Source organism: Lagenorhynchus albirostris, chromosome 1 (assembly GCF_949774975.1).
Source record: "Lagenorhynchus albirostris chromosome 1, mLagAlb1.1, whole genome shotgun sequence".
Classification (NCBI taxonomy): domain Eukaryota; kingdom Metazoa; phylum Chordata; class Mammalia; order Artiodactyla; family Delphinidae; genus Lagenorhynchus; species Lagenorhynchus albirostris.
Window position 1 is genome coordinate 131,003,146 of NC_083095.1, and position 22,288 is coordinate 131,025,433.

General features: G+C 41.9%; 2 protein-coding genes across 5 annotated transcripts in view; one reads left to right on the forward strand and one right to left on the reverse strand.

The window, feature by feature from the left end:
- REC114 (REC114 meiotic recombination protein) overlaps positions 1-5,812 on the forward strand; it is a 96,883-nt gene extending 91,071 nt beyond the window's left edge. For both annotated transcript variants that reach the window (XM_060153574.1, XM_060153579.1), the window contains 2 exons: positions 2,822-2,908; positions 5,605-5,812. In XM_060153574.1, coding sequence (XP_060009557.1) covers positions 2,822-2,908; positions 5,605-5,769 — 252 coding nt within the window. In that variant the 3' untranslated portion in view covers positions 5,770-5,812. The remainder of the gene's footprint in view (positions 1-2,821; positions 2,909-5,604) is intronic.
- A 42-nt stretch (positions 5,813-5,854) lies between these two features.
- The window catches only part of NPTN (neuroplastin), a 55,749-nt gene continuing 39,315 nt past the window's right edge, over positions 5,855-22,288 (reverse strand). Inside the window, exons 4-10 of one of the 3 annotated variants that reach the window (XR_009541402.1) lie at positions 17,756-17,889; positions 15,353-15,626; positions 14,958-15,050; positions 10,717-11,062; positions 8,321-8,342; positions 7,415-7,489; positions 5,855-6,876 (exon numbers count right to left, since the gene is read on the reverse strand). Coding sequence is in view for 1 of the 3 variants with exons in the window: in XM_060153561.1 (XP_060009544.1) it covers positions 7,429-7,489; positions 8,321-8,342; positions 15,353-15,626; positions 17,756-17,889 (491 nt within the window). In the remaining 2 variants the exon portion in view is untranslated. The remainder of the gene's footprint in view (positions 6,877-7,414; positions 7,490-8,320; positions 8,343-10,716; positions 11,063-14,957; positions 15,051-15,352; positions 15,627-17,755; positions 17,890-22,288) is intronic. The other 2 variants (XR_009541403.1, XM_060153561.1) reach the window with 2 other exon arrangements.

Below are 22,288 nucleotides of genomic sequence, written 5' to 3' on the forward strand. Positions count from 1 at the left end.
TCTTGACTATGTTTAATTTGCCATATCAAATTTTTTTTTTTTTTTTTTTTTTTTGCGGTACGCGGGCCTCTCACTGCTGTGGCCTCTCCCATTGCGGAGCACAGGCTCAGTGGCCATGGCTCACGGGCCCAGCCGCTCCGCGGCATGTGGGATCTTCCCGGACCAGGCACGAATCCATGTCCCCTGCATCGGCAGGCGGACTCTCAACCACTGTGCCACCAGGGAAGCCCTGCCATATCAAATTTTGATGATGTTTTAGAATTCTTCTTCATTTGTTTCTGCATGACTTTTGTTGTGAACATGTCTTAACACTAAAGCTGGTTTTTTTTTTTTTTTTACAAACCCTGGATCTAGTTTAAAACATTTTTGCCTCATCAGCTGCTGCTGTATTCTTTAAGAATCCCCTCTCTACAAACGGGATGGAATGGCTTATTATAAGGTACTTTCTTGCTTATGACAAAACTTTCATGTCTTTTCTTGATTCCATATTCAAGTCTTCCTCTGATCTGTAGTTTGGTGTTCTGAGTAGATGAGATGGCACAGTGTTGTGCAAAGACCACAGGCTTTGGAATCAAAATGGATCTAGGTTTGAATCCTAGCCCTATTAGTAGCTACATGATCTTATGCAAGTCACTCATCTGTAAAATGGTGAGACTGAAATTGTCTATAAGCAGCTAGGACAACATCTGGCAAATACCTAAATAACATGATCCATTATTACTATTACTGCCAGTGCTGTTACCGTTTCAGATCTGCCTTCCCTTGCAAATGAACGAATGAGCATCCTAGTCAGTTATTACTGAGGGTAAGAACTCATGAGTCAATAGGGCCATGATAAGACAGAGTGTCTGATGCTGCAGAGCAGGAGACAAGATAAAGCTACTGGGTTAATTCACCAGCATGCAGGCATTGTGAAGCACTACCTAGAATATTCTAGTCTTCCTAATGCCAAAAACTCCTAAGGCTTGCCCTTAGCTGCTGCTGTGCAAATTTGCTATCATGCTCCCTTTTTCAGAATCCAATTCAAGAGGTGCAAGCTCTGGCCTATATATTTTCTTTTGTCTAAAACAGTTATTCTCTTCTTTGCAAATAGAGATAATTCCATGTCTTTCTATTTCAAGTTCTTGAGTCACTTCCTGGCTCTTATTTTTTTACTTTTCCTCAGCCTTGTAATTTTACTAATTGTGGCCTAACCAGGTATTTCTCAACCTGAGGGCTTCTAAGGCAACCCAGCGTACTCAGAGAGGGGGGCAGTTCCTAGGTGAACTCTTTCCTCTGTTAGCACAGGAAGTCCAGCAGAAAGCGGCCAGGGGCTCATTCCTGTGTGCACAGAACCTTCCATCTCTCTGCACTTGGGCAGAGGACTGTCCAATCCTTAGGGCCACCCCAATAGCCTCAGCTGCTTCCATCGCACTTGGCTATAGGTCAGTGTGGATGGCATATGAATTTTGGTTGATGTCTTTCCCAGTTGTTTGAAGAACACAGTGTGAACTGAACTGATGTGTCTCCTAGGAAAACATCAAATATCAGAGCTGGAAGAAACACTAGAGTCTGACTTTTCCAGATAAGGAAACTAAATAGAGAAATGGGGCTTGCCTAAGGATTCTAGACTCATTAAAGTCCCTTACCTTTTTGCTCATTTTTATTTTAGTATTCTTGACTAGTTTTCTTTTCTCTTTGTTCTTTCCTTCCTCTCTGTCCTGCCACCCCATTTTTGACGCTTCCAGATATGCATTTCTGCTAATACGCACTAACTAGCAACAGTCAGCTTCCATGTAGAACATTTACTTCTGGCAGTCAGAACATGCTGCTGATAGAGACACCTTCCAGGGAGGGTCTTGGATTCTCCCTGAGTGATACCACTAGCTCGCAACTGTCTGGAGATTAGCACTACAAGCACCACATATATCCAAAACATAACGAGGCCTGCAGACATGTGGCTAGGAAGGAGGAGTGATGGGGCTCTTGGAAAAGTTTGTGCTTTTAGGTAGAAGCAGCCCTCCGAGCCTCTTATGCCTCCAGGCCTCCTTCTATACCTTATTCACTCTGTTTGCCTAGAAAACATCCCGTGTGTTCTGCTAGAGAACAAACCCTCCTATAGCAGGTTCCTTTGAAGCAGCTTGGACTCTAAAGCATTCCTACCCTTCATGCTTAGCACACACACCCCTCCTGTACTCCCCTCCACTCTAAGCCTTAAGTCTTATATTTACCTCCATTCCAGCACTTCCTGACTTGCTAAGTTCTTACTGGGCTGTAGGTTCTTGAGGGCTGGACCTCTACCTTGTTCTTTGTGGCTCCCTTCCCTTTATCACCCCAGTGTCTAGTACACAGTAGGCACAAAACATTGTTGAATGAAGATATCTAGGAATTTTACTAACAGAAGAACTCATTCCCTCAGAATGTCTAAAATGAGATTTTTTTTAACTTTTATTAAAAATGTAAGATTATCTTGCAACTATAGGGTTTTTTCCCTTTTTCGCAGTGAACATGTATTACTTGAGTAATAATTTTTAGAAGGTGACAAATCATGATTATCAGAAGCTGGGCAATGTCCACTGCCCTCCAGTACCAGCACATGGTCCTGGGCTGGGCCTCTGAAGACAGAAGTACACCACGGTGTCAGACAAGAAGAAGCACTGCCAGCCTATGAGACATAAGGAACAGACATAAGGAACATAAGGGCAGGCGCCTCAGATTTAAACTCTGTCTGTACCTCTACTGTGGTAAATCAAGTAATAGCCAAGCTTAAACCAGGACAGACTACACCAACAATGATCTTACCACTTTTACCGATGTTTTCTTTCTTTGAACATGAAAGCAGTCACACCAGAACCTGGAGCAGCAATGGTGGGTACCAGCTGGCACAGGCACTCCAAGAGGAAGGACCTCAGTGGCCTGGTTAGCTCAGGTAGGGCCTATTTCCATGTTCAGTTTTCATGTCAGGAAAAACAGTGATCCTGAAGAATTTGTATCCCTCTGTTCAATCCATTGTTCTAGAACAGTAACTTAAAGTGTTGCTATAGAAGACGGTAAAGACAGAGACAGGCCATCTCCACCTACCCTTGTTGTACGATTAAACACGATGACACATACTGAAGAACTATTCTCCTGAGGAAATAAAAGATGAAGAGTGGCCTATAGTGTTAGCCTTTAAATGTGTGAGATAAAGAATTTATTCACCACGTATCCCAGAAAGAGGAATACAGGTAAGAATTTCAATTTAATTTTGGAAACGAAATTTGGAAACTCTTCTAAGATAAATATCAATATGAATTCGGAGTCATATCAAGATAGTTTCTGTAGGGGCAGATATTCAGTGTGAGGATCTCAGCTAAGGATGTGTGGAGACCCGGGAGGATTCAACTCTTGTTACCACAGAACTGCTTTCAGACATGCCCTCTCCCCTTGCAGTCTGCTGTTACCACAGACTCCTGCAGAACTATTCATGCAGGCTCAGGGTTCCTGAGGCCTGGTCTGCTGGAGCTCCTGGAGGTGGTCTCCTCCTCACTGCATTCCCTGCTGTGCTTGACAGCAGGCTCTCAGCCTATGCTTTCCACAGAGTTCTGCATGGAATTCAATATTCAAGGATGAATTTCCTCTTTATCTATTAAACTGTGCTAACAGTGGTATAAGAAACAGGTGTTTTCTCCATCTGGCTCACCACTCACTCAAAATAAATGGACAATCACAGGGCAGACGTTATAGTGCCCAGTTTGTAGCCTCATATCTGCACTGGGCTTACAGTGGCTGAGCCACAGAAAAAAATTCATGAGCAAGGCAGTGTGTGACATCCTTATTCAGGAAGTATCAGTTGCTATAAAAGGTGTACCTCAGCCCAGTTTATTTACATCATATAGAAGAACCATGTATAAAGAAGAAAAAGCACCAGGCTGGGAGCTCAGATATGTTACTTGTTTGCTCTAACCTTCTAGACAAGTTGTTCTTTGACTATAAGTTTGGTAAAACTCTTTGAAAGCAACTCAGCAATATAGATAAAATTTAACTTTATATCTTACTACCTATAATACCATTTCATCTACACAAATATACATACAAGGATGTTTTTCAGTGTTTTTTTATAGTAAAACTGGAAACGTAATTATTCACTAATAGGATACTGAGTGGTTAAAGAGTGCTATAACCATAGGCAGGATAAAAATGTAGTCATTAAAAGTGATGTCTAGGGCTTCCCTGGTGGCGCAGTGGTTGAGAGTCTGCCTGCCGATGCAGGGGACGCGGGTTCGTGCCCCGGTCCGGGAAGATCCCACATGCCGTGGAGCGGCTGGGCCCGTGAGCCATGGCCGCTGAGCCTGCGCGTCCGGAGCCTGTACTCCGCAACGGGAGAGGCCGCAACAGTGAGAGGCCCACGTACCGCAAAAAAAAAAAAAAAAAAAAAAAAGTGATGTCTATATCTGTTGACAAGGAAAGATATTCATAGAACATTGTTTTTTAAAAGGCTACAAAATAGCATGCATGATTTTGGTAGTAAAAACACAACGTAAGTTTGGAAGGAGATACACTAACATGTTAACAGTGGCTCTCACTGGAGAACAGGGCTCCATTTTACTTTCATTTTCTTCTTTCTACCTTTTAGATAGTCTGGTTTGAATTTAGAAAAATCAATTTCTATTATAGATAGTTCTTAGAGAAATGTCAGTTGTATACATATATACCAAACCATGCCATGGAAAGGGTAGAAAACCACCTACCTAAGTAGAATTAACATGAGGAGAGAATAAGAAGGCTGAGTCAAAGGCCCAGACGTAATTGAACCACGTACAGAGCTGGAGCCATCTTTGTCACGTGGGACTGTGGATCCAATGTCACCTTATCTTCCAAATAGCCAAGCTCAGTCAGACTTTTATTTGAACTCTCCTAATATTTAAATATTGGCAGCTTAGTCAAATGGTGTTAAAATACAAGTTACCAAAGAAGGCATACAAATGTCAAATAGCATGTGAAAAACAAACACACATTATATGACGTTCTGGAAAAGGCAAAACTATAAGATATGGAAAACAGATCATGGTTGCCAAGGGTTGAGGGTCTGACAAGAGCAGGTAGCATGAGGGACTTCCTGGGGGTGGTGGAAATGTTCTGTCTTGATTGTGGTGATGGATACGTGCCTCTACTTGTCAAGCTTCATGGATAGGACCAGAAAAAGCAAGATAATTGTGTCCTTGGGATGGTCAGTTTGTGACCTCTCTGTATTACATTCAGAACCCAGTTTCCATATGATGAACTGCTCACACCCATTTTTCCACCTATAAGGTGGGAAGGATGAACTAAGTTAGTGGCGTCCATTCATCATCAACAGGCTTTATCAGTCCACAAACTTATCAGCACCATACTCTTCACTGAAGCAGAATCTTAACTTTGCAAATCGTTTCATTAATATACTTGAAATACCTAAGGATACAAGTTTATCTCACTTTGTATATTTAGAAACATTATGTAAAGGAACTCTGCAAAGCTAATTAACACTAATTTTTGGTGTCTATTTATTTCCCAAATCTTTCCTTAAGGCAAAGTTTGTGTTCTATTATTCAGGCTGTTGCTTTCTCCTGTAATCTCTAATAAACTACTCTTCTGGAATCCCCACAGTCTCTCCTGGCATCAGAGGAGCTGCCCGTGGTCTATGAACAATCTGCATGGAACACGGAAGAGTTAGGCCCCTTTCTACGCTTGTGCCTCATGGATCAGAATTTCCCAGCATTTGTGGAAGAGGTGGAAAAGGAACTAAAAAAGCTGACAGAGCTGAGCAACTAACATTCTATATACATACAGAACTGAGGAACTTCAGTGCAATGGAAAAAATGCTTCCTCCTAAGACTAGAGAAACTAGAATAAAGAGTATTATTCCAACACCTTTTATCAGTTTTATTTTTAAAAACAGGTGAATCCACTTTTTTATACATCATTGCACTTCAACAATTACACAAAACACAAGTACATGCATCTACCATTACGCACCGTGTGAGAACCCTGCCGGGTGTGAAAATCTACACTCAATCAATGAAAAAATACAGTGTCAACCTCAAAGTATAACTAGTTGCATAGAATACCATGCTGTAACATTTCAAGGTCATTGAAAACAAAAGGTAAATTATAAAAGTTTGCCTTAATTGAATGTACAATCAGGTTCAACACATCAGTGCAAAAGGATCTAAGAATTTACATGATTTAACAAAAGAAAAAAATAATCACTTAAAAAGCAATCATACATATATACTGCAGTTCATTACATCCATTCAGTGGACTGTTCCAGCTTCTTATCAAAGTCATAGGTTAAGCCCTTAAAATTATAGATTTCAGTTTATATTACTCATCTTTATGTACCAGAACTGAACAGTTTCCTCATCTGACAACATACAGTAAGGAATGAGTATCAGCAGCTTAAAAATGAAACAAGCATTTATTTTATTTTGGATTTCTCCCACCCCAAAAATATAAATATATATATATATTTATATACTGTATATATCTGTAGGTTTTGCTGTACTTTACAAAAATGTGTCACTAGATGGCAGCAGTGCATTTTAGAGCTTTGCCAATTTAACAGCTGCATTAAGTAAAAAACGGTGCATGCATGATCTGATCCTCAGAGGACCTTTTTACTTCTATTTAAATATTCTACCAAAGGGGGGAAAAAAAAAAGCAACATTCACAGCACATCAAGCCCAAAATAGTTTACACCTTCTACACTGAAGCATTGTTTAAAATGTACCTGGCTAGGTCACCCTTACAGGAGAGGCTAAATAAGGCATGCTTTAGACAGTCATCATGGTGCTGCTCACTTGAAAGGGAAAGAACCAAAGAGGTACAAGCAGAAAATTTAGCAGGTCATGTTGCCACCAGTTTCAGGAACCTAAGGATCTGTGAAGGAAGAGTATTTAGAAATTAAAAGAGAATATGCACTATTACTTAAGACTACACCAAGTGCCTATAAAACAAAGCTTTGGTTCAAACAGCATGCTCAGGGATGCAGTGAGGAATTCAGATCTCCACGTGCCTAACCAGAAGGTACTCCAGCCCAGCTGTCCCTGGCCACCATTCTTGCCTTGCCCTCAGAAGCAAAGTGGGACCAACTGGCCTCAGAATAATCCACCTAAGGTGACAATTTCACTTTTACCTCTTTTTAAAGATGTAAGTAAAGTGGTAAAGTGATGTTTTGAAACATCATACATACTCTGAAAAGCATTTATGTAAATAAGTGAAAGAGCTCAGCTGAAAATCTTCCTTTCCAGCTGCTACACTGGACAGACAACTTGTTCCACCAGTATTGGCTGCTCTTGAAATCAACTAAAGGATCTTGCAACATAACACCAACTACTGAAGAATTTTTAATAAGGTCAACAGAGGCACATTCATTTGAATATAATTTTTTAAAATTTCTAAAGAAGGCCATACTTACGTTACAAGTAGTACTTAATTTGTGTTTCTCTGGCGCAAGTTTTTATCTTTGTGATTGTTGGTAGAGTTGGTTTTCCTTTGGAGGAAAAATTGCATTTACAAGAGTTAAACTCAAGGTCAGTAGCAACTTTTGAAAGTATAACACACGGAAATACAGGGAGTCTTCCACTTACTGCCATCCCTGGTATAGTAAGTTTTATTGCACAATACACAATTAATATTCCTGTGTAAAGTGCCTACATACCTTAAATTAATAGATCCTTTTGACTCCCAAGGCAGACAATATACCGGTAACTTTCCCTTTGACTTGTAAACTATAATTACTATAAAGGTGAAATAGTAGTTTTTTCTCTACTCAACACCACTGTCTCTTCTCAAATGATAAAAGATAATTATATACAGGCAGTGCTGTGCCCTCTGGCACTTAATAATTTGGGCACTGTTTGCCTGCCTCTGACTTAGTCCCCAACTCTAGGAGATTCTGCTAATCTTGGATTGATTGAAAATTTGCAATTTTGTCTCTTGGATACATGCAATTTAATGGAGCCAGGCAGTTTATCCATGCTACAGTCGAGCTTGAAATTAACAAAACCTGAAGTCTCAGATATACTGGTGATTTACCCCACATTATCAATTTAAACATATGGGGTGTGCAAAATTTTAAACATTTTTTTTGCATGGTATTCCACTTTGTATTGCTACTAAAAAAACTGTACTGCCTGTCCTGGGAATCAAATGGCAATCAGTCAACTCTCAGTCGACTCCATGTCTGGCTAAGAAGTCTACACTGCAACACTGTTTCCACTCACTGTCTTCCCCTACAATCTTAGCTAGCCCTTTGATTAAACGGCAAATACATAATAACCCAACCAGAAACTACTGAATCAATGTCGAATAAACTACTTACATTGGCCCAGCTGGTTCATCGTCTACACAGGTGTTCAGGTTTTAATAATCCATTGAGAGACAGAAGAAGAAGGGAGAAGATTGTGAGACTCTGCACAGGGATTAACAGAACAGCAAACAGCAAGTGGCAAACATGGCTATTCATAGCATTTATTCAAGGCCATTCCATCTGGAGGTGCAAAACACTCATGGAGTTATTATTTCTAGATTCAGGTTTTTAATGGCAGGTATGTTGTTTCAATGATTTTAGTTAACACTTTGAATGCTTGTCATGAAAAACTGCAACTGTAGCGGACAGATAGGCTGCAATATCATTATACTCATCTTGTCCCCAAGTTCCAGTGGTTCACTCTTAAGTAGATGAGAAGACAAACCAACATTTCAGTTGTAAAATCCTGCTGTTTGTTTTCTTGTGGTGAATGCAGGTATAGTTTTGGCTCAATCCTGCAATGCAGATGGATGTGTAATCTATATGTTTACACACATCCTCACTTCCCCAAAGGACACTGTTCTTGCTGTTTTGTTATCTTTAGGAGAGTCTTTAGTCTGGAGAATGAGATAGAGGAAGCCACAATGGTTCAACCTAATACTGGGTCAGACAGGCTAGGCTATGCCAGCAACAAGTGTAGGTAGACCAGAGGATGTTCTGTGACAGACCAGGGAAAGCTGAATGGTGCTGACATCCCTCTAGAATAGACTTCAGATAGAAAAACTGGCTCACTCTTGTGCCCTGGCCAAAACCAGAACCCAAACCCAGATGAGCCATGAGTTATCTTTTTTCTTTTTAATCGAAAAGCTTACATTATCTGAGTTTAGGTGCCTTCTTAAATTGGTATTTTCTGATTCTGATTTGTAAGTTTTTCCTTCCTGTTTCAACTAAGGGCAACTTGGTCCCCTTTAACCAGGGATATATGTGTGTGTGTATGTGTGTGTGTATGTGTGTGTGTGTGTGTGTGTGTGTGTCTGTACACACACACACAGATTTTTTTTTAAGGCCCACAAAGGTGGGGAAAAGCAAGTTAAGTGCTCTTAGTTTCTTTTTATTTTACAAACGTCAGGTAGACTAAATGATTTAGAACTGAAGGCTTCTAGAAAAACTCTCAGCAGGATTCCACAAGGGGGCTTGGTGCACATGAAGCAGTTATGGAGATTACAGTCTCAGTGTAGGCATCTGCAGGAGCACACGTCAGGAGTAATGTCTGTCAGAGGGAGACATTGCTCCACCTGTTCCTTTGAGGCAACGGAGAGGCAAAGCCACCGCCAGCACACACAGTGACTGGAGCAAAAAAAGATTTCAAAAAAAAGAAAAAAAAAACAAAACAAAACAGAAACAAAACTAACCACAAACCAGTGACTTAGCCAGAACAATAGGCTAGCAACACACCAGTGTCCACAGGATTCTACTACTAACAATAGTACAGTATCGAACAGTACAGAGAACAAACTTAAGACTCAGACACCCAAGACATCTGTGTACTGTGTATACAGTGGAGATATACAAAGACATACCAGGTACTGAGACCCACGAGCCCAGCCTAGATCCTCCCTCACCACAACACCCTAACGCTCTCAGCATCCTGGCCAAACCAGCTCAGCTACATGCTAGGAACTAAGCACTTCTGGGACTTACAGGAAAGGACACAGGAGCAAACTTAGAATATTTTTAGTGCTCTGGCTGTGCACCCGAAAACACAAAATTCTAAAGCAAGGTAGCTGATTCAAGAATATCACCAATCTACTCCCAATTTTAAGAGAAAAAAAGGGGAGAGGGAATCGCGATAGCCAAGCTAATCTTTTCAAAGCGTGACACTTCAGCACTAACCCAAGCACTTCACACCATGAGCTTTTCTTTCTTCAGTAATTGGGACATATGTACGCCCTGGTGTCTGACTAATAACGTCATTTTCCAGCCCAACAAGGCGATAACGTGCAAAGGGCTGCATGAGGGGTTTTAGCAACAGTGGCTCTGGTGTTTTTACTCCCATGCCTGCAAGTGGGAGCAGTTGCTGTTCACATTTGTGCCTACGTCTCATGAGCCCCTTCATCTCTCTCCCTAAATCCACTTCCACATTTATAAGGAACAAAGAAAAGAGCCTCAAGTCTCCCACTTTCCTGGACTGAATCACTATCTGCAGCACCACTCTCCCTTTACAGGTCAAACAAAAACAACAACTTGACCTCTAACAAGGAAATCAGGAGAGAGGGAAAGAACAGAACTACAGATAAAAGGTAAGAAAATGAAAGTAAATGAGGATTAAACAGCAAACTGAAATCCAAATTAGTTGTGAAAGTGAATGAAGTAAACTTGAAGAAAAGTGTTAACATTATGAACTGTGCATCGTATAGACTGAAGCGGAGATTAAACAAACTCCAAAAGCATGCATATCGCTCACTTACCACCATGTTTTAAGGGTTTGATGCAATTGAGGGGGGAAAAAAAAGAAGTCATAGTAACCGACAAATATCAACATACCCCCAAACCCTCAGGGCAAAAGACAGCCACTTAAACAATGACTGTTCTCTCCAGCTGGGTATTACTCACAGCCACTGACTAGATGAGAGGAAGAGGGCTGGGGGAGAGTGGAAACAAGATGCTTCTGGAATCCATCTTATGAGTGAAGTTCCTGGTGGACCTGTTGCACACACTGATTCATTCAGCTGAATGTTGTCTTCCCAACCGAATGCACTTAGAGCCCTCATTCCCCTACATCGCCTCAGAATCTGGAAGGGTGCTCTGCAATGCCTAGTAAATAACAGATTACCTGATACAATACCACCTCCAAAAAGATGGCTTTAATGTCAAAGTAAGTTGACTGTCTGGTCAAAGCTCCTTTTTCACTGCCTTCATCTCACTGAGGATGAGGATTTATGGTTTCTAAACCCACTTAAATTTTGCCTGATCTCAGCAGAGCAGCATTAAACCCAAAAGAGAGTAACAATTATTTTCAATTTCCTTCCTTATTCAGTCCTATTGTATTTTCTTCCTAAGGTAGCTTGTTACTGACCCAGATGACCCCTGGTTAAGAGACAACACATGTGTTTCACATATCATTTTTAAAAGTCACATTCCTTTTCCAACATTCCTGTCCTCTTGTAAAGCTTCATATGCTACCAATGTTTTGACCATTTAACTGATTTTGGAACATTAGACTAGCTCTTAATTCTAAAGTGTTAAAAAGAGTTTGGATACATCACAGCCACTAAAAATGGTTCCCACAAAACCTCAAGTATCTTTTATACCAGTAACTTAAAGGAAGAGTGCCTATACTTGCTTATAAAATTATCTCCCTAACGTGATAATGGAAAACTCTTTTTGATGCCAGCACTTCTCTTAAATCAGCTCCTGTTTTCAATCGAGGTCAGTAAAATGTGCAGCAGAACTGAAGGCCCCAGCAACTAAGCAGGTTCACTCCCGAGAGGCACACTAATCACTCTGGGTTCAGTCAGCAGGGAACCAACACACAAGGTGAGCTCCAAACATATGTCCAGCTGTAAGGTAGATGGAAGGCTAGAGGGATGCTAGTTGTATCTCGTCTTTTTAGAGAATTATCATTTAACATTTCCAGAGAATGTAGTCAGAAGGTGAGTAAACTGAAAAAACAAGGCCCTTACTTGGCTCCACAATTCACCTGTTACTAAAAACATTGAAGGTTAAAGGTGATATGCAGATAATCTACCTACAAGACAACCCACTGGGGCACCAGTCCTCAAAGACACTGTAACAGTGACTGAAAGGGATTTAGATGTAAGTTTCACTTACAAAATGTCCTGAGTATACTCCAGTAGACAAAAAGTCATGGGCCTTTTTTACCCCCTGGAAGCAGCTAAACCTTAACCCTAAGTATTTTCTATGTGAGAAATCTAAAGCAATATTTGCTCTTCTAGTGAAACATACTCAGGCTAAACTATATAAGTTTAAATCTGTGTTTTTATACTTTTGTATTGTTCCCTTAGTGCTTTTCTAGTACAGCACCGAGTTACCAAAAACTCACAGACTGCCCAAATATGAATACTATGAGTTTTATATGAACTTTTTTCATATAAAAAAAGGTCCAGTGAGTCAGAAATAAATCACTGCTATATCTTGATAATAGTGTATTCATTTGGCAGAGAAGAAGCATGTCAGGCTTATTTTTTTAAAAAATCAATTTTCACAATGGTATAAATAAGTCAACACAGAATTACGAACGGTTGTCTGACAGGTAAAAATTCATCACCCCTAAAACCCCAAATCTGTATAAGGTACCTGCTCATTCATTCCAAAAAGGAGCGTATGCATATATCTATATGTAAATTTGAAGAAGGGCATATGGGAGGAAAGCATATGAAGTGAGTTTGCTCTTGTGAATTGCACAGGAGTTGAGGGGAAACTGGCTAAAGAAGAAAAAGACACGGCATAAGGAAAACTCACGGAGGAACAATCAAATTTTCAAAAAAATTACTTCCAGGAGAGAAGAAAAAAGGGGAGGGCAGGACTAGGGAGGAGTCTGAGAAAAAGAGGCAGAAAGACAAAGAAGAAAACTATGGGATGGAAATGCTCAAGCAAGGGCATGTGATAGAGAATGGAGCCTGGACAGTGCTGGCTGTCAGGAGGGGAACAGAGAGAAGGCAAACATTGCAATAATTCCAGCATCCCAGATTTTTTGCCCCAATTCAATAATAACAACAAAGTAAAAGCTGCTTGCATTACAGTATTCTTCTAAGACACTAGAGCAAGAAGGTTTTACTTTGCACTTACCCTGCAGTCATCTCTTTTACATAGGATTCATTCACTGCCTATAATAATTTATCTTAAAAGAGTATTTTCCCTCCAGGAAGCTGTTCAGATTTGCTGGCCACAGGTGTCTTGTATAACTCGTCCCCATTTGTGTTCAACAGCCATGGAGCTCTTAAAAAAAAAAAAGCTGCTTTCCCTGGGCAGGTGCCTGCACTTGTCAGATAGAACCAATACTAACCATTCCTCAAATCTAACCTGACGGTCTCTTCCACATATGCTGGGATAGCAACCTGGTAAGTGAAACGGCTTCCTGCAAAGACAACAGGAACCTCCAACAGGGACAGGCTAAGCCAATGTGTCACTCTGCCAAGAGAGGGGCAGCCAGCTTTGTCTTAAAGTAAAGAGTCAGGTTTTGAAGCCCATTTTTACCTTTTCCTACTGACTTTTTGCATCTCAATTTTTCCAAAGGGAAAGCTGAGAAAGGCGATATTTAGCAAAGCAAAAGCATTCAGCCCTTTTCAGGAGTGAGGCATGACTGCTCCTAATAAGCCAACGCTGAAAACACACTGACAGGCAACTCTCCCCCTCTACTGTCAGATCTAGACATAGGTACTCAGCCTTGGAAGTCCTAATTTGCAACAAGAAAGAGAAATTTAGAGAGAAAAGCATTATGCATATATGAAAATCCTAAGAAAGCACTTCTGCTTCATAGAATAGCAGTTCTGTGGACCCAGGAGAAAGAAAGTAAAAATCCCAGGACACTCTTATGTTGCAGGGCACAAGCCCATGTATTTACAAAGGCCCATCTGCTTCCAGCTGACGTCCATCCCATTCCTCCATCTAGTTCACTGGTGAATGTACATTTGGATGGAAGTCCACCAAGTCTCCCCACATACATCGCTAGTGTCACCAAATAACCTTTTCACCAGCCTCACTACAATACTCGCTCTACCTAGTGCAGGCAGGGAGACTTAGGAGCTGCTGAGAAGAAAGGAAAAGAAGGGGAGGTGGCTGCCGCTCTCAAACATATCCTTCCAGAGACTCTGGAGCCACTGGCATGCCTCCAGGGCTGCGCTCTTCCTGAGGGAGCACCAGACCTCCCTTAGCATTCTCTGCTGACACACATGGCTGGCACTGGGTCCTGGCCAGCCACAGGGACACAGACAGCTCTCTGGGGCAGGGTACAGCACCACAGTGCACAAGCACAGGCTTTCATGTGTTCCAGGAATATACAGAACAGTCAGACTAGAGTTGGCATCCTCCCCATCACCCAAGGCACTGAGTTTACGTGCATACCCTTCCAGTCCAATCAGTGACAGGCAAGTGGTGGTGACAGTTGGCTGGCCAATTAGTTTGTTTTCGCTGATGCTATTATAGGGTAAGAGGATGGGGCTGGGGAGCTAGTGAGGAATCTGAAGTACTACTGGTGCAAGTCTCCATCAGCAGTCCCCCCCACATTATAATCACAGGGTTAGAAATAGAACATCCATAACAAAAAACATAACTTCCAGGACCTTTTCTGACTCTAAGCATGTCTAACCATCTAAGATTCTTATTCTTTCCAATGCCTAACAATTGGCTTTGGTTCTGCTGCTATTATCCACTCCCTTCTGGGACGCTGGGCCAGCTTGAGGGTGCCACGTCAGGCAGGGACTCCAGGTGTTACTACTTAGCTATCTGTCTTAAACTGGGGATGGTAATGCATCAGATGCTCTCCACCATTCTTGTCTGTGAGACAGACAAAAAAGCCAAATGGCAGGGGCCTGCTTCACCACAAACCTTGAAAACCTCCTGAAGGGACCAACCAAGGGAACCAAAAAGTGGCTTGTTCCAATGGCTTTTCCCAATAACAGTCTGACTGGACTAGGGCAGTTACCTACAGGGGCTATACCAGGCAACCATGTGACAACCAATTAGATACCTTAAATCTGCCTGAAAGGCCAGGTGGCCTGCGATCTTGGGGTGGCTTCTAGGCTTGACTTGGATTCTCCTCAAGCTCAATCTGCCTGATGATCTGTATTGAAGGAGGACAGAGCTGAACAAAGAGACTGACAACTGCCCATTCCCCACAAGGGGCCTGAAGGGCAGATGGGACTGGGGTTGGAGAACACCCACATGGAGAACAGAGCTAATAATTATAGCTCAAGGTGGCTAATCTTAGGGGTAGAGGGTGAGGAACCAGTATAAGACTTTTTCCTTCTCTCCTTTTGGGACTGAATCCCAACATTCTTATAGTCCTCTTTGGGTGCTTGGAAACCACCCCACGGCTTGGAAACCAGCCCCAACAGCACAGCTATTTTGTAGGGATGTTCTTACCGTCAGGAACTTCATCTGGCCTCTTCCTCTTTTCATACACAACAATGATCACCACAAGGATGATGATTTCCGCCAGAATTCCCAGGAAGGGCCAGAGTGGGGCAAGGTGGCTCCGTACCCTGAGGATGGTGACAACGGAGGCAGAGCCAATGGAGTTGGTAGCATTACATTCATACTCGCCAGGATCTTCTGTGATCTGCAGGTTTGTGATGCTCAGCTCAGTGTAATTCTCCCTATTGATGATGATGAAGCGGCCAGAGGTATTGACAATCTCCTGCTCAGAAGCAGATAAAGTGATAACACACAAAGATCAGAGTAGGTGAATTAGTGCCCAATACAGGGCAACACTAACATCCTTAGCAAGACACTGGACGGGATCAGGGAGCAGTGTCTAGTACCATCTTTGTCCAAGGGACTTTGAGTACTTGATCACTGACTGCCCTTCAATCTCAACAACCAGTCAACAATCTTCTAGCAGAGCCAGGGTAAAAGTCTTCCCTGCTGTTGGTCCTCTGGACTTCTCCAACTTGTATGAAGTGAAGGGAGGTCCTACCCTGTAGACCCAGAAAAGACCAACTCAATTTAGAAGATGCTGCTCCAAACACCAGGTAAGAAACCGTAACCAGGCAGAGGATGGAGAAGGGGTGTGAGCTCCATGGTCAGGCATGTATCTCGTAACATCAGGCCTATCTGATGCCTTCAGAGTCAGCATATCTACTTCACGCTTGGTGAATTCTGCAAAGTCTCCCTAAACTTCCTCTAGAAACAATGTTAAGAACTTGCTCCTGGTCAGAGTGGGGGAAATTCGTAACTTCCACTTCCTTTCAGAATTACAGGGTTAAAGGAAAGTTTATTCAATCAGTCAACAGATATTTACATTAGCATGTTACATGTTTTATATCCTACCTAAGGGGAAGGTGAGATAGAAATGGAAAAGCATGACACAAAAATGAACATGGAGATTGACCTCAAGAGGGAACCAGACCCCCAAAGGGATGGTTAAAGGGACGTGTAAGAAGCCCCAACAGAGGGTACGTATAGAGCCACATTGCACCGAGGGAGTGGACACTGCTGGAAAGAGTCAGGGAAAGTTGGAGAAAAGCTAACATTTGAACTAGGCTGTGGGGGAGGAGAGCTGCTCAAGCAAGACAGGAGTGCTCCAGGCACGTGTGGGAAGGCAGAGGTGAGAGTATGACCAGGGGTTTGGGTGGAGCTGGGACAGGTTTGCAGCACTGATCTCATGGGCTACTAGCAGAGGAAAAATCTGACTCATGTGTCAGTTCTTATGCAGCAACTAAAGGATAATCAGAAATAGTAGAGAGGAAAGGCAAAGATAATCCCCAGAATGATGTCTAGCTATAGCATAAATCATGTCTGTGTTTGAGTGTGGGTATGACTGGAATGGGAAACTCACAGCCTTCAAAATTAGTTATTCTGTGAAGCTTCAACCCTAGGACTTGAAAAGCTGCCCACTTCTCTAACTCCTGCTCTACTCACTCACTAATTCCATGTTTTTCACTTATGACCTGAGGTGATTAGTGAGTGTGACCTTTGGTCCACAAGCCTTCAAAGGGTATTTTAAAAATACCGTCATATGCAAGAAACTTCCGTGGTCTTGCCACTAATTTACCTTGGTTAATATGTATAACCTTCCCAAAGAAGCTGGATTAAATGATCTCTAGGGTCCCTTCTGATTCTGAAGACTGGCAGTCAAAGAGGATGCCTGAAAAGTAGACTGCTAGGCATACAAAGCCTGGGGAAGAATGTATGACAGCCCCTCTGATAGAATAGGAGACCGGTCAAGCATTAATCAGAAAGTGAGAGTCGAAAGGTTTGACTCTCCCATACCATCAAGAATCATCCCACAGATTGGAAAAGATGTTTTCTTTGACCTTTTCTGGAGCAGATACTGTCAGATTTCCAATGTCTAAGGCTGCCCATGGGCCTCCTTAGATTGTCTCAATTCCTAATCACTATTTCATGTGTTCCAGGAATATACTATTAATTGCTCTCACTGCCTTGCCTTCCCAAAAAAACAAGAAAAGTACATTAAGACCACTTTATGAGCAATATTTTCTTTGGGATAAATGTACTAGAATAACAGTAAAATTTTAAGATTGGGGTTAGCTCTTCTTGGTGTCTTATCTTGAAGGTAAACAGCCAAATCCTTTACCAGACAGACAGCTTTAACAAATCACGTACAGGGGTTCCATGCTGGTCAGAAACTGCCAATGACCTCCAGATTCATGATGTAACCACCAAGACTCTAGAAAGGGTGACCCAAGCCACGGCAGCCAGTATGGCAGGTTGCAGAAACTAGTCCAGATGTCTAGAACTCCCCAGGAGAAACTCCAGCAACCACAGAGACCCACGTATAGAGAACCAGGGCTGCCTCGTACTCACCATGGGCATACCGTTCTCCTTCTTGCGCCAGATCCACTCTGGGTGGGGGTAGCCAACTGACTTGCAGTACATCATGGCATCCTGCCCTTCATTCTTGTTCTCACTCCGTTTATGGCCAGTGATGTCAGGAGCAGCTGTGAGAAAGAGTGTTGAATACAGTTACCATGGGAGCATAAGCTGAACAGGATACAAAAGGCCCCAACTATTGGCTCAGAGCCCTGCTTCTCCTTTGACCCACTCTCATATTCAGCTTTGATAACATGCATTTCAGGTCAGAACACAGCAATGGAACCACTCCCTTGCCCTAACCTCCCACCCACCAAAGCAGACACCAGGATTACTATATGCGAAGTTCTACTAATAATACAGGTGGTTCTCCAACCTACTGGAAGAGAGCACAGGTGCAACTGCATAAATTAAGCCATCCTTTAAAGAAAATGCAAACAGAAGCTATTACCTTCTCTGCCAGTCATGGTTTTTTCTTAATACACCTACGTTAGCAATAATTATGTATTGTATCAAATGCCATATATTCCCTTAAGGAAATGAGAGATCCCTGAGATCAAACACCGAAAATCAAGTCCTACTGCAAGGTATATAAAAACAATGAATGCTTGGAGAAGCTAGGTGATGAGTATCAATGGCCAAGCCTCTCCCAGAAAAGAGGGAATGAAGCAAACTGGTCTTCACCAGGGAAGAAAGAAATGAACAGGAAATTCAACCAGCGTCCCAAGAGATTTTATTAACGGCTTAAGAATCTGATTTATACACCTGATTTGCAGTCATCTCAATGAACCTAATCTTAGGGGAATTTCTAGACATGCCAGAAGCTGCTGATTTTCTCTGCTTTTAGGGATAACTTAGAAAGAAATAAACAGCACCTGTGGTTTAAATATTAGATAAGTTTCAAGGATCCAATTAGCCTGAGATAGGGGCTAATTCTTTGAATTTGGCCTTCTTTGATCTTAACTGTATTTTCCACCTTACTGCATCAGTTATACTAATCCAAAAGCAATAAAACTCCAAAAGCAATAAAACTCCAAAAGCAATAAAACTCAAAGTAGGCCAGACGTCACTCTGCTGGCGAAGATGGGAAGGAGAATCAATAGGCCTGGTCCAAATTCCAGTTTTGCTTGTTATTTAATTATGCTGTGCTTGAACTCTATACCCCATTATCAAATGGAGTTATTTCTAGCCGCTGCCTATATCCAGTGTCTTGCATAGATAGATGTCAAAATATTCATTTTGAGACTGTAAAAGCCTGTACAATTGTATTATATCATGGGCTGACCCCATGTTTCCCTTCTGACTGGCTTGGCTTTTCTTGGCTTAAAAATAATCCAACATCCTGCTACTCCCAGTCTGTGCTTCCCAGACCACCTCCTGAGGCACCTGGATAGGAAAAGAATGAGCAAGGCCCCAAGCCATTTCCACAACCTGCCAAACTAAGGCCTGCAGTACTACTCAGCATGAGGTGTTTTCTAGATAGGACATTATAAAGGAAATATCTGTTTTTCCAGGCACAGTTCCTCACTACAGAAGGGAATGAGTCAGGCTGGCTCAAATTCCCATCACACCAAATTTCTCCCACAGCCAGTCAGTCACTGTTCAACCTGGTCACCTTCCTCAGAGCTTCCTTCAATCAGTAAATATTAAGGCCCATCTTAAGCACTCCAAGGAAGGAACACACTCCACAGCCATACTTAAACACCATCATGGGGGAGTAGGGAGACACAACAAGCAGAAGAGCTACATTTTGCCTCTAGTTGTGTTTCATTCATTGGACAAACATCTGTTGAGCACTCGTTACATGCCAAATACATCAGAGTGGTAGGGGAAGGCCATTCTGATGAGGTGAATTTTAGCACAGTCATGAAGAAAGTAAGGGCGTAGGCTACATATATCTGCGGGAAGAACACTCCAGGTAGAGGGAAAGGCAAAAGCTCTGAGGCAGAAGCGTGCTTGTTATGTACAAGGACAGCATGGAGGAATCTGGCTGAAACACAGGGGGATGATGGTAGGAGACCAAATCAGAGAATGGAGCCCAGATTGGATAGGACTTCGTAGGACAATGAAATTACTTTGGCATTTACTCTAAGTCAGCTGGGAAGCCACTGGTGAATACTAAGTGCAGGTATGAAATTATCTGTATGCTTTAACAGGCTCCCTCTGGCTACTATGTGGACAAAAATTGTAGAGACGATAGTGGAAGCAATCCAGGCAAGGGGGAGAGGGTGGTATGGATGAAGGCAGTAGCAGAAGAAGTGAGGAGATTCTGGATATATTTTATAGGTTAAGTTAATATATTTGTTAATGGACTGAATGTGGAAAGTAAGAGAAAAAGAAGTCAAAGATGATCCCAAGGTTTCTGGCCTGAGTAACTGCAAGAATGGAGTTGACAGTTTCTGAGATGAGGAAGACTGAGAAGAATTAGCATTTTTTTTCGTTTGCTTGTTTTTATTTTGTTTTGTTTAGGGATGGAGCAATCATGGTAGTAAAAAACCAGGAGTTCAAAGTTTAGGACATGTTAAGACTTATTTAACATCCAAGTGAAGTTGTTAAGTAGGCAGCTGAATATCAAGTCTGGTGCTCAGGGAAATGGTAGAGACGTAACTTTCAGAAATCAGCTTACAAGTGATGTATTTTTCCACTTTCATTCTCCTTTGCCCCACAGAGAATACTCACTCTATTTACTCTGGCCCAGTTATTTGACTAATTCCAATGTATTGTGAATTTACTAACATCAGCTTTTGCCTTGGAGACTCATCCCTAAGATTACACATAAGAACCACCTAGAAGGCTAAAAGCTCAGTTGGTTTATGGCTCCACAGTCTCTAAAAAGCTACTATTCTTGAAGGCCAAGACCTGGGGAGACAGGTGGGGATGGCCTTCACTCCTGCCTTGGTGCTCAGGAGAACACCAAGTCCTCCTTTCATTCATCTACTTCCAGATTCTATAGAGGCTTCTATTTACAGATAGGAAGGCGCCTTAAAGGCTACTGTGTGCAGAGACTATACAGGAACTTAGTGTGCATCCCCACTCCGCAATTTATTGGCTATGTTTACATAGTGAAGCCTGTTAAGAGTTTTCAATGGTTATTACATCTACTGCTGCTTTCTCCTCAACTCAGCAAAGAATACTGAGTGAAGCTTGGGAATGATGTCCTCAAAAGAATAATGCCCTGATTATTCACCCTTGAACTGGTGGAAGTATCACTAGTGTACCAGGAAGACAGAAGATTAACCCAAGTCACATCACTCTAACCTGATAAGGAATGATTATAACAACCATCACTTTAGCCTCTGGGTCAATGAAGTTTTTTACTTCTCTCTGTCCTTTATGGTTGCTGCTCAATCAGAAAGCCTGTTCCTGCCCCACCAGCTGAGCAACACAGCAGACCCACAGCAAGAAAGGTAACTAGGCTCTCAGAGCACATGTCAGCAGTGGTCAGAGAGGGGGGCCCCTTAGGGCTCAGAGTCCACCTCTTAAATAGTACACAAATTCTTTGATATTCTTCCCTTTAAGAGGTAGAGCCTAATTTCCCTCCTCTTGAGTGTGGGTTGGACTTAGTGACTTGATTCTAAAGAATAAAATATAGCATACATTTTATATATTTATAAAATATGTATTTTATATATTTTTCATATATAGAACATGAATCAATATATAGACAAAATATATCTATATGTAAAAATAAAGGTGTGCAAATAGTTCACAAAATACAAAATGGCTTCCCTTGCCCTCCTTCCCTCTCGCTCTCTCTCTCGCTCACTCTCTCTCTCGGAATACACGCTCTGGGAGAGGGGAGCTGCCATGCTAGGAAGACACTCAAACAGCCTATGAAGAAGCCCACGTAGTGAGGAATTAAGGCCTTCCGCCACAGCCCGAGGCAGCCATCTAGCCCCAGCCAACTGGAGAGACCCTGAGCCAGAACCACCCCACTGATCTGCTCCCCAATTCCTGACCCACAGACACTATGAGGTAATAAGTATTTGCTGTTTTAAGGCAATTTATTGTGCAGCAACAGGTAACAAATATAACCACCCAATGAGGCAGACATTACCCAATTTTTATAAATAAGAAAACTCAAGTTTGGTAAAGTTTGGTAAAGTTACTTAACATCTAAAATTATGCCGCTAGTAAATTCTGGTATAGCCAGAATCCAAATTCAGGGCTATCTGACTCCAGAGGCCATGTTTTTTGAACTTTACCATATAGAAGGGGAAATAACCAAACTAAAACAGAGTCCATAAACAATAAAAATATACAATATGCATTACTGGTAACTGCACAGCAAACTGCCCAAATGTTATCTTTGCTTGTAGATGTACTAGAACGCTCTAGACCTAAGGTGGGACTGATCTATCTGTCAGAGTTCAGCTACTTCATATACTATAATGTAAAGAGTTTTAGACTTAAGTTAGAGAAATTTGGCTCTACTGAGACTCTATTACTCACTGAGTAACCTAAGGTGGGTCATTTAAAATCCTTTGGGTTTCAATATTTACTTTTGTAAAATGGGAATAAAATACC